The sequence below is a fragment of the Cyanistes caeruleus genome, chromosome 18 (genome assembly GCF_971803275.1).
Source record: "Cyanistes caeruleus chromosome 18, bCyaCae1.hap1.1, whole genome shotgun sequence".
Lineage (NCBI taxonomy): Eukaryota > Metazoa > Chordata > Aves > Passeriformes > Paridae > Cyanistes > Cyanistes caeruleus.
In genome coordinates, this window is record NC_141718.1 from 11,344,130 (window position 1) to 11,360,674 (window position 16,545).

At 51.2% G+C, this 16,545-nt stretch overlaps 2 protein-coding genes across 13 annotated transcripts in view; one reads left to right on the forward strand and one right to left on the reverse strand.

Moving 5' to 3' along the window:
• The window catches only part of LRRC75B (leucine rich repeat containing 75B), a 20,202-nt gene extending 16,343 nt beyond the window's left edge, over positions 1-3,859 (reverse strand). Inside the window, exon 1 of the mRNA XM_086855769.1 lies at positions 3,538-3,859. Coding sequence (XP_086711895.1) covers positions 3,538-3,792 — 255 coding nt within the window. The 5' untranslated portion in view covers positions 3,793-3,859. The remainder of the gene's footprint in view (positions 1-3,537) is intronic.
• The window catches only part of GGT1 (gamma-glutamyltransferase 1), a 57,080-nt gene that overhangs the window by 15,739 nt on the left and 24,796 nt on the right, over positions 1-16,545 (forward strand). For 5 of the 12 annotated variants that reach the window (XM_086855742.1, XM_086855739.1, XM_086855738.1 and 2 more), the window contains 2 exons: positions 1,550-1,614; positions 11,947-12,064. In XM_086855742.1, coding sequence (XP_086711868.1) covers positions 12,048-12,064 — 17 coding nt within the window. In that variant the 5' untranslated portion in view covers positions 1,550-1,614; positions 11,947-12,047. Of the gene's footprint in view, positions 1-1,549; positions 1,615-11,946; positions 12,154-12,294; positions 12,411-16,545 lie in introns of those variants that run through there. The other 7 variants (XM_086855748.1, XM_086855745.1, XM_086855746.1 and 4 more) reach the window with 4 other exon arrangements.

Genomic DNA, 16,545 nt, shown 5'->3' on the forward strand with positions numbered 1-16,545 from the left:
AGAGGGCTCAGCTAAGGGAAGAAACAAGTCTTCTCCCCATTCTGTATGTGGCTGACAGGAGAAATGAATAAGCAAATGGGTGCCCCATATGTTCACACTGCTCTACTGAGTGTGTGTTTCAGGCACCACCCAGTGACTGAGAGCTAAAAAAAATAAATGGAGTGAGATGGGGAAAAAAGCTGGATGTATGCACATACATCACCAACAGGGAAAGAGCCATAGCTGGCAGAGGTTTGGGATCTTAACTCTAAGCATCAATCAAAGCCAGTGTTTCATCCTGTTCTGGATATGCTGGATTGAGCAGAAAGCACAATCCCAAAGACACACTGGCTAGAGACACAGAAAGGGAGAATAAATGAAATACTTTACAGCCCCATCACTCTGTGGACACAAATGACACCCGTAAGCAGGCAAGGAACCCAAGCAGTGGATCACTCCTGAAGGACAGACAGCCACAGCTGGATATGGGCCAGAGCCTACCAAGGCATCATGCCAGTGTCTCCCTTAACCATAAGGCTTCAGGGAAATGGAGCCTCCTACACCAAGTGTAATGTGCACAGATGAAGCAAGCTGCCGTGAGGATGGCATGGCTGGGCATGCAGCAGTGGATGTCAGAGCAGTAATTAAACTCCCCCAGTTGGAGCTATAGCATTAAGATGAATCTGCATTCCCATTATAAATCCTGCCTGTGAGGGTTTTGTAAGTAATATAGCTGTAAATATTCACTTCACATTGATATTCCATAAATTCTTAGCCCAAAGGCATTTTCCAGCTCTTCTTTCTTAGTTCCCTATCTCTCTCTCTCCCTCTCTCATTTCTTGGAAAATTTTGTACCTCCTAAAGGGTGGCTGCAGACAGCAGAATATTATAACTGTTGCCATTTCAGCTGGCTTACTGCTGTTGTCTTAAAAATGACACTTTGCCGTTGTCTCAGCACAGGGGAAACAGATTATACCAGACTTTTTGCTGGTGTAAGTCTAATGTCTCCCTGGGCTTCAGCTGAGCAACACCCACCCAGATCAGCAGGAAAACTGATCTGGTTTCTGCTGGTGGCCATTTCTGGGATAGATGATGTGCAATGGAGCTGTCCAAGTGTTCATGTATAAAGCACATGTTCACCTGTGGTTTGTGGCTGTTCTCCATGCAGTCTTTTAAAATGCTGGGATCTCACATCTCTCTTAGTGGATCTGCTTGTGCCTGGCTTGCTTGCTTTACATTATCACAGCCTCTAAACATCCTAGGAATAGTGTGCAGACTTTTGAAGTCTACAGACCACAGGTCAAAACCACTGGCAGGAACACCAGCAGGGTACACCTGCAGGGCTGGGCACGGGGAGTGTGTGCTGGGAGCAGCAGGAGCCACACATGGGATCCCGTGTCCTCCGGTCTGGCTGAGCTGTCTGCTCACCTGAGGAGGCTGCAATTCCAGTCCCACCATTTCTCTGCCTTCCCTGGGGTGTTTGCACCCTGGCCCAAGGGACAGTGATGAGGTGTGGTGTTAAATATCCTTCCTGTCCACTAGAATAAACAAAGTATCTCTCTTTTTACAGGCTACAAAGAGATCCTCACCTGGGACACATTAATCCGTGACTCCCGAGAGCGCCATACTGCCAAGGTAAGGGGTGAACGCAGTTGTGGAGTGAGGAAAATTTGCAAGTTAGAAAAAAGGCTGATGTGAAGGTGACATTGGACATCTGAGGAGGACTGGTGGTGATTACATGACTGGGTGGCAGCTGGGGGTGTGGTACATGTTAGGGGTATAAACCCTCTGTCTCTGAAACCTTGGAGCACTCAATGAACCAGAGGCTTTGGGGTGTTGCTGCATGGGTTTCCATCTTGCTCGGCAGAAGATGTTGTGATTACAGGATGCATGTCCCACTGTCCTGTTGTGAGCAGATGGACAGACAGTCACTGTTTTAACATGGGGAGGCAGAGATGGGGACCAAGAATAACATGGGGGACTGGAAAGGCAGCAGGCAAAATGTGAATGTTCAGGACGTGGTAATTCTCAAGCACAGATGTGGGGAAGCCAAGTGTTCAACTGATCCTGAAAGGAGCTTAGAAATGACCCTCCATTCCGTATGGCCCTGTGACTTAGCACTCAAACCCTGTCTGTTCACAGATGGACCTTCTGGAGACCTCCAGGGTCTGTGGAGGGTTTCAGTGCTTCAGTCTCCAGGAGAGGTGCTGAGCACTACAGAAAATGACATTCTGTAGCTCTGGCCTCTGGCATACCCTAGTAAAATCTGTTCATGTCACACTGCCACATCCATGAAGTGAATGCTTGCCTGTCTTTCTTCACAAGCTTCTTGCAATAGTGCCTCTCCAAAACTGCCTTTGAAATCTTATTCAACCCTTGTCTGCCATTCTGGTGCACACACAGTTCTCTGCTCTAGCTGTCTACATGCATGGCAAGAAGAATGTGGTGCTGGGAACAATTTTCAAGTGGATGCTAAAGTAATGGACACGAAAAGCAGAGATGTAATTTCTGGCCCTGAGAATTCTTACTTGTGAGTGTGCAACTTCCTGATAGCCCAGGGCAGTGAGCACCACTGTCAGATGTGTTGTAAAACCCTGGAGATGCAGAGCAGGCAGGGCTGTTCATGCAGCTCCCTGCAGCTGGTGGTGTGGGTGAACAAGCATCCAAGCAAGCCAGTCCCTGCTCCACTGCACTCACACCCAAAGGTCACTTGGCTACTAAGGCAAGAAATAATGTATGTTCCCAAGATGAAGTGGATTGTTATCCAATGAAGCAACATAAGTTACAAACTGATGGTGTTTTATGTCCCTGCCAGAGGTGGGCTTTGTCCCCTGTGCTACCAGCTACAGAGCTGCCTGCAGTTTGGGGCAGCTGAGTTTGGCTGGAAAGTGATGGTAGCAGTGAGGGATGGAGGAGATGGCTCTGTTCCAGCAGCAGGGCTCTGTCCTCAGCATCAGTTTGGCACCACACTGTCTGCACACTGGCTTCTCTGTTCCTGAATGGCGGCAGACAGAAACATGCTCCCACTGATACACTGACCCCTTTACCTCTCCTCTCAGCCTCGATTGTCCCACAAGTCCCCTCCAAAACCATTTTGGGTTTCCCAGACATATCTCAGCCAGTCTGGCCGAGTGGCCATAACGTGATGTGATGGCAGTGGGGCGGCAGTGGCTTTTTTCTTGGGGGGGCATCAATCCCGAGCAGAGCCGCGGGCTGGCACGGAGGGCTGTGGAGGAGCAGAGCCCGAGCTCAGAGCCCCTTCTCCTGTGCGGTGCCCCTGGCAGCTCCCTCCCAGCCCCCGGCAGTCGGGCCAGGCGCCCCTCGCCCAGGCTGGGGCTCGGGGAGGTGCCCGGCACGGTGGGCACCGAGCGGGGGAATGACCGGGGCACGGAGCGGAGAAAGGCAGCACAAAGAGCCGGCCGAGGAGGGCTGCAAACCCCATCACCGGGGAGGGGGCTCCTGCACCGCGGTTCCCTGAGCCGGAGCTGCAGCCCCCGGCCCCGCACGGCCCTTTGTCCCCGTCCTGCCCTGCCCCGTCCCCGCAGCCGCCGCAGGTACCTTCCTCAGCAGCCGGAGGATGTGCACGGCGTGCTCCCGCTTGTGCTCCCGGATGGTGGCCTGGATCTCCCGCAGCCACCCCACCCGCCGCACGTAGGGCGCGGGCGAGGCTTTCCGCAGCACCCCGGGCAGCTTCTGCGGGTGCAGCAGCAGGGAGGAGAGGTGGAAGTCGCCCCGGCCGCTCTCCAGCCTGGGGCAGGGCTCCTCGCCGCTCTCCTCCTCCAGGCTGCTCTGCCGGCTCAGCCGGGAGCCCATGGCCGCGCTCCGGACCGCGCGGGCTCCGCGCTGTGGGCCGGGGGAGGTGCCGGGGAAGGCGGGGGGTCCGGGCAGCCCCGCCCGGCCGGCCCCGCCCCGGCTCCCCGAGCGCAGGAGCAGCGCCCCGGGCTCCGCTCCTGCGGGGCTCCGTGCCCAGCAGCCGCTGCCCCGGCGGCCGGGCAGCCCCGCCGCCGCTGCTCCCGAGCCGCCTCCTCCTCCCGGGTTTGTTCTGCCGGGAGATGCTCGCTGGGGAAGACAAAGAGAGACGCGGGTGCTGCCGAGACTGCTCCTTCCATCCAGGCATTTTGGGGAGCTATTTTATCCCTGGACAAACTCTTTGAACATCGCAAAAGGTTGTCTAGATTAATAGTAGTTCAGAACACACCATCTGCAGGAACTGCTTCTGTGGGCTGTGTTTTCTATCAGTCTGCTGTTGGACCCAGAGGAGGTGTTTCACTAATCTAGAAAGTGGCAGGAATTTTGCCCACCACCCATCATCTGCAACTGATAGTACGATGCTGGCACTGTTCCTCACCTGCTGTGGGTAGAACTGTTTTCCTTGTATGCATTCTTCCCTCCTCCAGCAGTGCACAGCAAGTTTAGCACATGCTTTTCTTCAGACAAAATCACTGCCATCCAACAGGATGGTAAAAAAGAAAGACTGGATCCCATCTCAGGCCACCGAGATTTTGCAGGCAGCTCAATCCCAGCAGAACCAGTGGCTCAGCCTGACCTAGTTTTTGGAATTGGATCCATAGGCTTACTTCTGTTCAGGATTATCACCACAGTGAGCCCAGGTGCCCATGGCAGTCTGGGAGTCCTGCATGCAGAGCAGAGGTGTCTGGTACCTGTAATGTGAGGGCATACAGCTGTAGAAACAACCTGGGGTTCCCACTGGCTCATGCAACCACGGACAAGCATCATCCAATGCATCTGTGGAAGGATGTTGTGGCTATTGGGCTCTCACTTTGGGGGAATGGGCATGGCTACGGCTCCAGAGCCTGCGAGGATCATTTTCCTTCTCAGCCTTCCTCTGAGCCATGAAGGAGGATGGAGGTGTGGATGCTTTGCATCATGACAGCCTCTTTCAAATCCTCTGCTGGTGACCCCCGGCTGGCTTGAAGAGACAGAGACAAGAAGGGGCTGGACTCTAAAGCAGGCTGGCTAATGCATTAATTCTGTCACAGTGTTTGTGCAGCTCTCTAACCATGGTAGGCCAGATTCTGAAGGTCCTTCTCAGAATTTTACTCAGTGCCTGATCAGACAAAAGCCCTGATTGTCCATCTGCCTGTTAGTCCCCTCTCTGCTCTAAGCACCTGCATGAAGGAAATTAGCATCAACAGATCTTGAGATATGGCTGAGACTGACTCAAGCTAATCCCACTTGGAGGGAGTAGATGCTGAGTGAGGACTTCTGGATCTGGTCAGAGAGCTTTGAGAGAGGCTGGGTCAAGAGAAAATCACTGATATGGGGTGCAGTGTTACAGCTGCAGAATTGTCACTGGGAGCAAAGGGAAGGACAAAAAGTGCTGGAGCAATGGGTAAAGGTGTCAGAGGAGGGGGGCACAGTGCCTTTCTCTGCTGTCTGGCAGCTGGACAGATCCGTGCTCCTGCCTGCTCTGCTCCGAGTGCCGCTGAAAGGAGCAGCAGCGATAGTGGATTTGGAACCAAAGGATCAGTTCATCAGCAGAATGGCTTTATATGGCTCAATTGTCTCACACCTTATCTCTCAGAGTCAGAAGGAAACACAATCTGCATCGTAGTGGGGATGAAAGCAGGTGGATTGTTCTGAGGCAGAGAACCAGGGCACACAAGTGGCTCCGAGGATGGCACTGTTACCAGGATCCCCCTCCTCTGCCTGTGACTTGGAAATATCCTGCCACAGAGCAAATCCTCTTAACAAACAAACAATTGCAGGGGCAGTTCAGCTGCCTCCCAGCTGTGCTTTCGCACTGGAAACACAACAGCATGGATAATGGGAGCTAATGAGAAACACACCAGTGCTCCACTTGGCTTCACTGAAGGAGAATGCCTGGCTGGCAGCTCTCTGCAGACTGAGAGATAATCCTGCCCTGAGTGTGCTTTCAAATGACAGGGAGTGGAGGTACTTCTGTGGCTGAGATGTCAGCAAGGGGTGGAGGCAGGAGTTTGCTTGGACAGAATGGACTCTTCTGTCAGAGTCTGTATCCTCTGCTCTCAGTGCAATCCTAGGAGAGAGTGGCTGAGCATGTATGACCTGGGAGATACCAACCTACTGGAGTGTCCCCACCTTCCTTTCATCTCTGCTGCAGTGTCAAGGGCACCCGTAAGCTTTACATAGAGATAGATCAGCTCATGAGCTTGTTTGGTACAACAGAGTGGGAGCTGTAGGGTTTCTCACAACGACCACAAGCTGTGGGTTTCAGACTTGGAAATCCCATCCCTGTGGATATTTTAGCACCTCTCAGAAGGATGTTATCTTGTTTCTAAACTGAATGCGGGGTACATGGTGCTGCCAACTGCATCTAGCTGGGTGCAGCATGACTGAGTCAATTTTACCAAAAATTGCTCCTAACATGAGAAATGGGAAAAATGGAAAGCAGAGATCCTTTTGCTATTCACTCAAATCCTGTGCTATAAGCACATCCCCTTGTTATCACCCAAGTGCCCAGGAATGGGAATTCTCACAGGTCCTGGTCTTTCAGGCAAGTGAGGAGAGCCCAGATCAGTGCCAGAACAGAACAACAACTGTACTGGATCACACCACAGGCCTCTTTCCCCTGGGATCCTCAATTAGCAATGGTTAATAGAGGATGTCCAGCGAGGAGGATAACAGGGGGATGTGGGTCAGTGTGTTGCTGAGTACTCTCCTTACCATCAGCCATCAGTTACCATCAGTTCAGGAATTTCCTGAGATCTGGATCTCTGCATTTAATAGTCTTTTCAGATTTTTCCTAAACCCTTTTTTGAGCCTGAGAAAATTTTGGGTATCCACAGCAACTTATGGCACTGTTCGGCTGTGTGAAGAAATATTTACTTAGTTCTGAATCTGTCACTCACTGTTTTCATTTTTTGCTTTTGTAGCTTAAATATTGGAAGAGGCAGCAGGCAGTCATTCCTCATTAATTTCCTCCAAGCGACTCTCAGATAAACCTCTGCTGTGCCCTCTCTCAGGTTTCCACTGCCTAAATTGAAGCTGCACTTGTACAGAAACCATTTCAGCCCTTAATTCATCCTTAACTACGTCCCTGCCTCTCCTCTAGCCCTGCTGTAGCCTCTGCTGCACTGGGACAGCAGCCATGGGGCTGCGGCTGCACCCTGGAGCTACCTGGGAGCACACTGGCTTTGTGATTTTGCTCTGGCTGCCAGCACTCACTTGGATTTTTTTGACTGAGCTTGAACCTTGAGCTGATGCTTTCACTGAACACTCCTGCCTTGCTCTTGCTGCCACTTGGCCCCCGTGACTCAGTTTCCCATTAATAAGCTGGGGAGGGGATAATCCTTGCTCACCCCATTTATGAATTCACACTGGCACTCATGGGCAGGGATTTCCAAGGCCTCATTTCCATGTTGCCCATCCCTGCAGGGTCTGTGGCCTGTGCAGCGCTGGGCTGTGAGTTTGGGCTCCCGTCTATGGCTGGGGACGGCTGTGGCTCCTCCCTGCCACTGCCTGGAGTGTTGAGTGCCTTGTGCCCCAGCCTGTTTGTGCAGTGCCCGGTGCCACAGCTCTCCCTGCGGAGCTGGAGCCCTTTCCCTCGGCACAGCCACGCTGTGACCGCAATTCCAATGGCCCCTGCCCGCTCACGGGGCTGCTCTCATTTGTATGCTGGTCAAGCTGGCTTCCAATGACAATCCCAGTTATGTTTGCCTTGTGTATGATGAAGGTTACGTTTCTGACTGATTTTGCCGGGCTGGAAGTGTAATTGATTAATTTAGTGCTTAAGAAGGGAAAGAGGATTAAGGCGGAGGTGAGGCTGTGCTGCCAGACATTGCATTGACTGCCTCACACTTTCACAGCTTCAGCTTTTGTTTGCCTGCAAACCAGCTTGTCTGAGCTCCCAAGTTGTTATTTCTCGTGGCTCTGAGCTTGTTGGCAGATCCCTCAGAGCCAAGGCTCCTGCTGGGAAGGGAGCTGTAGCTCTGGAGAGATACATGCAGAGAGCTAGTGCAGGCTCCAGATTTAATTCCACTGTATCGAGGGGCAAATGCACTTGTTCGGCCATGAGCTGTTCATGTGGGAGCTCCATACCCCAGATAGCTGTAAGCTCTTGACTGGACAGAGCAGCAGACCTGCAGAAGGTCCATCTGTCCATGACAGTGCAGTTTCGGGGAAGAAGCCTGCTTAATGACAAGCATTAGGGGGATTTCTTCCTTGAAACTGCAGAGTACATGGAGATGGGGAGATACAAGATGAGCACAGCATCAGCTGGGCTGTGGTCTTAGGGACTTCTGCACCATCAGTGCTGGTGGAAGCAGCTGCATGCAGGCAGTCACTGCTGGGACTCTGCATTTGATGGAGAAATGGTAGCAATAGCCCATGGAACATTCATTAGGTCTCAAACCTTTTGCTTCTTGCAGCTGAGGCTCTCTTTGCAGCCCACGAGACCTTCAGTGGTGCTCTGGGTCTGAGGCAGTGATGGGTTTTCAAAAGGACAGAGTTCTGCTACGTAATTATGGCCTGCTCCTTATTGGACTAATTAATCAAGTACTTGCAGTGCCCGTAAAAGCAGATTTACTGGGCTGTATAGAGAATATTAACAACCTGTGATCTTGTGGTCACAGTGAAATTGGACAGCACTGCTGTGAGCACAGGGAAGGTCACCAGTCCGCTCCAGTGACGCATGGCATTACCTTGACTTCTTAGCACAGGGGAATTCTGAGCTTCTGTTGCTTTCACAGTGAGTCAATTAGGGAACTGAGATGCATGGAGGATTTCTGTTACCTCCTTTCTGGGAGCACGCTGCACTAATTTCATTTAGATTAATTTTATCTTGATTAAATTAAGGTGGGCTGTGAAGAGGCTGAGGTTTGGACTCGTAGCCTTGTGCTGAACTGCTGCAGTGGCTGTAGTCCCTGGCAGAAAGGCAGGACAGGAAGCTCTGGAAGCACCACCAGAGATGTTCCTCACTGCTCTGAGAGTGGCCAGACTCTCCTGTCCCAGTCGGGAAGGGAATCCCACACCTGCATTGTGGGGTATCTCTTCCAGCCTTGTTGGGGCTTGCACAGGGAGGTGGTGGGAAGCTCTGGCTCTTCTCACATTCTGCCCCAGGCTCACACTTCTCTCTTTCCTTCCACCTTTTGCAGCTCTCCACTGCCACCTGGACCTATGTGTGATTTCCAAACACATTTTCTGTCCTTCCCAGCCCTCTGCTTTCCCCTGGCAGACACACAAGACCCTCGGGAAGCCCTCCAGAGGAAGGAAGGGGAGAGCAGCAGGAGATCTCCTTTTTAACACCTTGTGCTTCTGATCAGCCTGTAAAGGGGAGCAGTAGAGTTAAAAAAATAGCAGAGCAATGCAGTTAATGAAGCAAATGCTGGCAAGTGACACTTCCAGGGGCAGCCTGTGGTCCCAAGGTGCTTTTCTGTTCAGCCACCTGCCTCTTTGGAGCACAGAGGTGGCTCTTGCCTGTGGATGCTTTCACAAGGTTGATGGGACATGTAGGGGAAGGTCCTGGGACCTCTCCAGGCATTACCATACATTGGACCATTTAAGAAGCTGATCTAAGACAGGAGAAACATTGGAGGAAAGCCTTGCAAGGACTTAAAATGTACCTTGCCATGGGGCTCTTACATTTCCAGCTTTTAAGAGGCAGAAATGTCTGATCTTATAATACATCCCTCTGGAATCCTTTTTTTTTTTTTTTTTTTGGTGTGCGTGTATCATAAAAATATTTCTGAGGAGCTTTTAGAAAACCTGGCTTAGAAGTTCCCCAGTTGAAAGCTCTGGGCTGGAATTATGGTTTCATAAAAGAATTAAACCATCTTAAGCCCATGCAGGAGAGGCTGAAGGCAGCACCTGGTGCTGCTAAGCTTCTTTTGGAATTTGAAACCACTAAATGCACAGATTATGCTGACTCTAAGCATCTTAGCAAGCAGTTCTAAAGCACTGAGAGCAGCCACAGGCCCTGGAGGGAGTGTATGGACCAGGCACTGGAGGCCAGGCTGTGCAGTGTGACCGCAGCAGACACAGTGCATGGAAGTGCTGCTCTCCATCACTGGAAGCGAGTCCAGCCAGCACATGACACATTAGATGTCCTTCTGATGAGGAGGATGGCCTCCCTGACTAAGAGTTTCATGTTCTCCAGAGATGTCAGCACTTCTTAAAATGTGTTTACGGTTCATGGGAGGCCTGGAAAAGTGACCAACTGTTTTTATTTCTTTTCAGTTTGGCTATTTTTTCTCCATTTATATCCAAAGATAAAAAGACATCTCTTGTCTAAAAAACCCCGAATGTTTGAGAAGTACAAGAAGCAGAACTTGGAGTGGGAATTGAAACATAAAAGCTTTTTTGAGCATTTTCTTCTGTTCCAGAGCCAGGTTGTTACACACCAGTGACCCAGCATTTCGATTTAGATGACTGGTCAGAAGCAGGTCTCCAAGTCTGTCAGTGAGAGCCCAAGTGTGGAAGGAGCTTCTCTGGCTGTTCTGTACTTCTCAGCCCCTGCAGTGGAGCTGTCCCCAGGATGCAGCATGAGTCTCTTTGCAGGTTTTGCCCAGGCCACTCCAGCCTTTAAAAGATAAGAGCCACTGAGCAAAGCTGACCTACTGCCCTGTTTACACCATGGATGAATTTGGATTTTACGGTGCAGGCATCTGAATTATGTTTTGTCTCCCACCTACAACACCCCGAGGAATTCCCCCTGTGGGGTTTGACCCAGGTGATCCCTAACCCCACTGCAGTCTGCAGGGCAGTGCCACGAGCAGACAGACAGGAAAGGGTAGTGCTGCTGGAAAACCAAACAGGCTTTTCCTTGGGGACTTGTCTGTGTCATTAATACCTGGCATCACCGAGCTGCTCAGCACAAAAGCTCTTTTGGGCTTTGCCAGGCTCAGGTTTGGTTTGGATAGCACCCACGTGTGCCACTTGTGCCCTGTGCTCAGAGCTTGCTGCTCTCCTCAGTGCCCGGAGCCGTTCCAGGCAGGCTGTCAGAGCCTGTGATCTTCAGCAGATGCATTAACTGCGCTAACCTTTGAAGTAAAGTGAATTTCTAATGTCAGAACAGCAGAGGCCAACATACAAACTTCCACCTTCCCATCCTTGTTTTTTTGTCACCATGGAAAGTGCTTTGGCTATTTCTGTGCTTACCACAGCAGTTTTGTGTGGCTTAGCCCATGTTTGCCTCATTGCATCAGTCCACACAGTTCATTGGTGAGGAATTTCATCCACACCTTAAAGAAATTGAGGAAGATGAGGATGGGAAGGCTCTGGAGTGCAGGTCTTGCCTCAGTGATTGCAGGCAGCAGTGCTGAAAAGGAAGAAAATCAGGAGGAAGAATGAGCTGCTTTAGAGGAGCTGCCTTGTGACAAATGCTTTAAGAGCAGTGACTAAGTGCTTCCCTCCTGTGTGCCATCATCCCACAGGGCAGAGGAAAGGTGCTGGGGTGGACTCCCCAGAACTGGCCTGAACCCAGGGGGATTTGGTACCTGACCCTCGCTGTCTCTCTCCAAGCTCCAGGTATCAGGTGCCATTTATTGTCCGGGGCTGATGACCAAGGTACAGCCTCACAGTGAAGCAGGATAGACTCTCCCAGGGAGGATTTCTGCCCTCTTTTTGACGCGGTTTGAGCCAAATATAGGGCTGCTCAGTGAACCAGGTATATTCAGTGAAGCTGAGCATGGTGAGGAGTAGCAGATCCAGGAGGCAGGGGCATGGATGCCACAGCCCTTGCCGGGCTGCCCTGCAGCACAGGCGGCGCTTTGGCTGGACAGGACGGGATGTGAGGGGATGCAGCAGGGCAGGGCAGGGCAGGGCAGGGCAGCGGGGGCACCCCACGGAGGGGATTGCCCCGTGGGATGATGCTGCTGGCAGCTCATTCCCCATGGCAGCAGCCCCCCTTGGGCGAGCAGCAGCCCCGGGTGCGGCCCGCCCAGCCCGGGCTCCCCTGGCAGCGCCTCCCGTCTGTGCCATCTAGTGCCCAGCACAAGAACGGGGACTGACCCAGCCTCTCACCCACAGGGGAACAGCCCGGCTGCTCTGGAGAACACGCTCTCCTCTCCCTGGGCCAGGCAGGGATGTGCTGGGAGGACCCCTGAGATGCCGAACCGCCCGCATGGAAAATGCCACTTAGCTCCAGGTAGGACCGCAGCGCGCAGGTGTGACTGGGATGGAGGGAGTGACTCTGCTCGGAGGCTCCAGGTGACATGAGGCTGCCAGAGGCTCCAGGTAGGGACAGGAAGGATTGAAGCTCTTGGGAATCCTGCCTCTGCTTTTCAGGCATTGTGTTCCTGCGCCGTGCTAACGCTGCACACGTGTTTTAAGGGATGAAAATAATAACCTCTGACTGGAATTCTCCTATTTGGACAGATTTCAATGCAATTCCAAGAGAGCTGCAGTTAGCTGTACTTGAGTGAACACCCTAGGCTGAAAACACCTCCTTTTTCAGTGTGTTGGGCATAATCTTTGTTATATCATTTCTTTAGGTAAGTTCTTTGTACTAAGTTGTTATTTTTTTCAAAAGTTTCCATAGCTGTAGCTTGATTTGTCAGCTTTGATTCTTAACTCTGCCTCTGTCCTCTTTATCCTTTTCAAAGGAATACTTTTCCTCTTTACAGACCCAGTTTTGTTTATAAGCTTTAAATAAGAGCCAATGAATCAGGAGCTAACAAATTCTTGCTTCCTTCTTGCTGCATTTTCCCCCCAAATCTTTGTAAGAGATTTAATGGTGGTGTAAGGAGCTTCTAACTCAAACCCATCAATATATATCTATCCTTCATGTTGTCTTTTCACAGCCAGGCATTACATATTTCTCTATATTGAATTTCATTAGCTATTATTTGCTCTGTTTCACAGATGTTTTCAAGTTTTCCACAGCTGGAATTTTCCTGATGTCTTTTGCTAGCGCCATATGTTATCTTTACTATTTCATTCCTGGGCCACAAGGAAATATATTGAATGTTCCTGGCATCTGTACGACACCCCACTCAGTTTTTCCCACATGAAGTTTTGATCATTTATTCCCCTCTTTCAACTTGTATTGGATTAAAAATGATCACCTGATAGCTGCTTCCCAGGACATCCTGATAGTGACCTTAGGGAATGGATAGTAAAACTATTCAAGGAGCAGATGAGCATATCCTTGTTCTTGGGATCACATCCAGTATCTGTGAGCTCTGCTCCTCTTTGTTTGTGAACTCTGTCTGTGGTATATTGCACAGGCACATCGTGCTGTTTCTGAAATGTAAATTTTCCTACTGTTTTTTTTATTCCCTTGGTACTTAAGTAAGGCTGATTGCTTAGGAAGCCTTGGTAGCCTTTTCAAACACGAAAAGGTAGCAGTGCCCCTTAGCATCTGGTAGGTCACTGGCTGTAGTGAAAGCCTGGTGGTTTTGGAGCTGGCATGCTTCGAGCTCTCCTGGGTCTGCTATTGATTTTGGCATGTTCCTGCTTTTGAAGGGACTGATCTACTGATCTTTGAAACTAGGCTCCAGGAAATCATTTAAGGATGTGTTTGCATCCTGCTGAGCACTGAAACTGTGAGGATTTCAATGGGAAGGAAACTCATCTTGAAAGAGACACAGTCTTTATCTGCTTTCCCTAATTAGCACTCCATCTTCCTGGAGGTGATATTCTCCACAGCATCCCCTTGGCAGCAGGAAGCCAGTGCTGAGGTTAAGTACCCACTTACCCAAAGCTTACCTGGTGCTGAGCCCTGAGAGCTCTGTTTCTGAGGTGCCTGAGCTCAGGGCAGGTGCCTGCTGTGCTGTCCACACAGCTGTTTGCACACCTGTGGTGACCCTTCTGCCAAGACCATGTGCAGAGGCACAGTTGGTTCTCCAGCAGGTTCCCAGCTCCTCACAGGTCTGTAAGCTCTTTTACTGCTGTCTCTCAGATCTTTGGAACTAAGTTTCTAGGGCTTCACACCTTCCCCTGTGTAATTCACTCCTGGGTCTGTTGTGTGTCACAGTCAGGCTTTAAAGTGTTCGGGTACCAGCAAGAGTCCATTCTGTGGTTTGTTCCCAGAATTGCTTAGTTAGCAAGGAAGCCCAAAATCTCTGTTTTGCATTAAAGGAAATGGAGGCTTAGACAGCTAATGTGATTTATTGCAATTATTTAGCACCAGAAACAGGAGAAAATCCCCTTTCACTCCCCACAACTCAGTAACCCCAATGCCACACGTATCCCTTCCCCAGCCCCTGCAGCAGAGTCAGGGTGGGTGCCCAGCTGTAACTGGGGAGGTTTGGTGCAGGGTGCCCCCTCCCCTGTGCTGAAGAGATGCTTGGCCTTACCTACATCACCTTTTCTCATGGCATGACAGGGCTGTGCCTCTGTCTCACCGGGGCCAGTGCTTGGGCAGGGCTCAGCTGAGCCCAGCACAGGAAGGGGTTGTGTGACAGCTGTATCCCCAAACCTCCATCCCAGCTTTAATTACACTGCCACTGCTGCCTGGGTGTAATTAGCAGTTGAGAAAATCTGAGTGTGATTTTAATAAGCTGAGAGTAATGCAATTTGTCTTTTCTGTAAGAGATGCTTTGCAAATAAAAGCTGTCATTAAAAAGCACATGCACAGGGCAAACAGCGGCTGTGCCGTGGCTGTGTGACTGCTCGGTGTGCCATGGCCTGGCCTGGCACAGGGGTCACCCTCTGGGGCAGTCTTCATCCCAAGAGAATGTAAAAACTGCAGCATTGTGAAACTGCAGGATTTGATTCAATTGTGGCTTTTACAAAAGGCTCTTCCCTGTCTTCACACATCTCCTTTGATATACTGTTGGTTTTTGATAAGAATAAGTCTCCTGGGTGTGATCCTCCCCACTGCTTTTCATTCCTGTCACTATTGTGTTTCTGTGTCCTCACCCATGAGCCCAAATTAGCTCGAGGCTGGTGGGATCTCTGTGGCAGAGGCCAGCAAGGCAGCCAGGGTGGCATGGGGAGAGTCAGGAAGCCTTTTCAAGGGCAGCCAGCATTTCTGGTAGCCTCAGATCTGAACAGTCAGACCAGGCTCTGGACTCTGCCTCTCTTTCCTGCTCCTTCCTGCTCTATTAAAAAAAAAAAAATCCATATCTATAAAAGGATAATCTCTTTTATCTAGTCTTCTGTCTCTGCACAATTCTGTCCTGCCCTGCTGGAGTTCAAGGTTCATTTCTGGCTGGGGGAGTTCTTACAGGGGAGCAGCCCTGTTAAACACCAAGGTCTGTTTCCCCCAAACCCCCATGGCACATCAGGCTGACGTCAGCACAAATTGTTCCTTTTCCTCAATGCGAAGGGACAACTGTGAGGGGACAAGGTGGGAGACAGAGGCCCAGCAGCTGTCAGAAAATGGTTCTACCCACAGCATTAGAGGGCCAGAGCTGTTGGCTGATGTGGGGAGGGGGAGAGTAGGAATATTGCTCCAGCCTGTGGGAAGCCCTTTTGCCTCTATCTGCAGGGGAAGGTGAGAGCCTTTCCCAGGGAAGGCCACTCTACCCCCCTGCAAAAGTCCAGTTGTGCCTGATGGCAATGGTTGCTGTGGCTCTCAAAATTTAGGAGGTGTCTGTGTTTGTAGTAGCCTTCCTCTCTCCTGTGGGACACACCCTGATCTTTGAGAGTGCATTGCCTGTGCCATCCCATGCATTGCCATTTCTCCCTGGGAAGGTCTGGGGGTCAAGGGGCTCAGGTCAATAGAGGGGAGTTTAAGCAGCTTTGTGCTGTGCCATGCAGGTGTGACTGCCCCACTCTGCCAGGTAATCACGGCCCTGGCACGTTGGGCAAACAATCCAAGCCTTCCCCAGAGATCAGGTGGAAACATGGCAGAGCCATCTGTGGTTCCCATGGCAGTGGAAACAGGAGCAGGTGTGGGCTCAGCAGATGGGAGGGCACCAGCTCCTGCCCCATCCCAGCCAGGAGAGGCTGTGATGTACAGGCTGAGCAGCCCCTGTGTGTGCTGTGGAGGGGGAGAGCTGCAGGGGTTGAGCTCCTGTGCAGGGCTGGTCACTGTGCAGGGCTGTGTGTCCGGCCCCTGCAGCTTGTGTGCTCCTCCCAAAGCCTTGTGTACTCCCAGAGCTGTACTGCTCCAGCCCAGCTGGCCCCCTCACACTTTCCAACACAGGTTCCAAGTGCTTTGAGGCAGAGGTTTGTGATTCTGATCTCTCATAAGGAAATGGCCATTTCTGGTGCCCTTTGCAGCACCTAAACCAACAAGCCCTGAAGGACACTGGGACTCTTTCCTCTGATCTGTACTTGAGACACAAGTCCTGTTCTCCTGGTAGCATGTGGCATCTGTCAGGACAGGAGACTGGGTGGTGTTTGAGCACTTATTCTTTCCTCAGTCCTGTGGTATGCTTTGCCCAGAGAAGGAGATGCTGCAAGCTCCAAACCTGCAGGATTTCTGCATGCAGAGGCCAGTCAAGACAGGCTCCTGTCTCTGGAGTTTTCTTGTGTAGGAACTTTGTGACTGCCCTTCTGGACAGCACAGAGTCACCCAGGGATTTCAGTGTACAGCCTTGGGCTGCTGGAAACTGAACATGCTCAGCTACTTGCTGTGATGGGCTGTGAGAGGAGCCTGTCCCATTGTACAGCAGTGCCCATCCCACACGTGGCCTAGAGCTCGTGGTGTGAATCTGTGCTGTGTGTTTCTCTCCT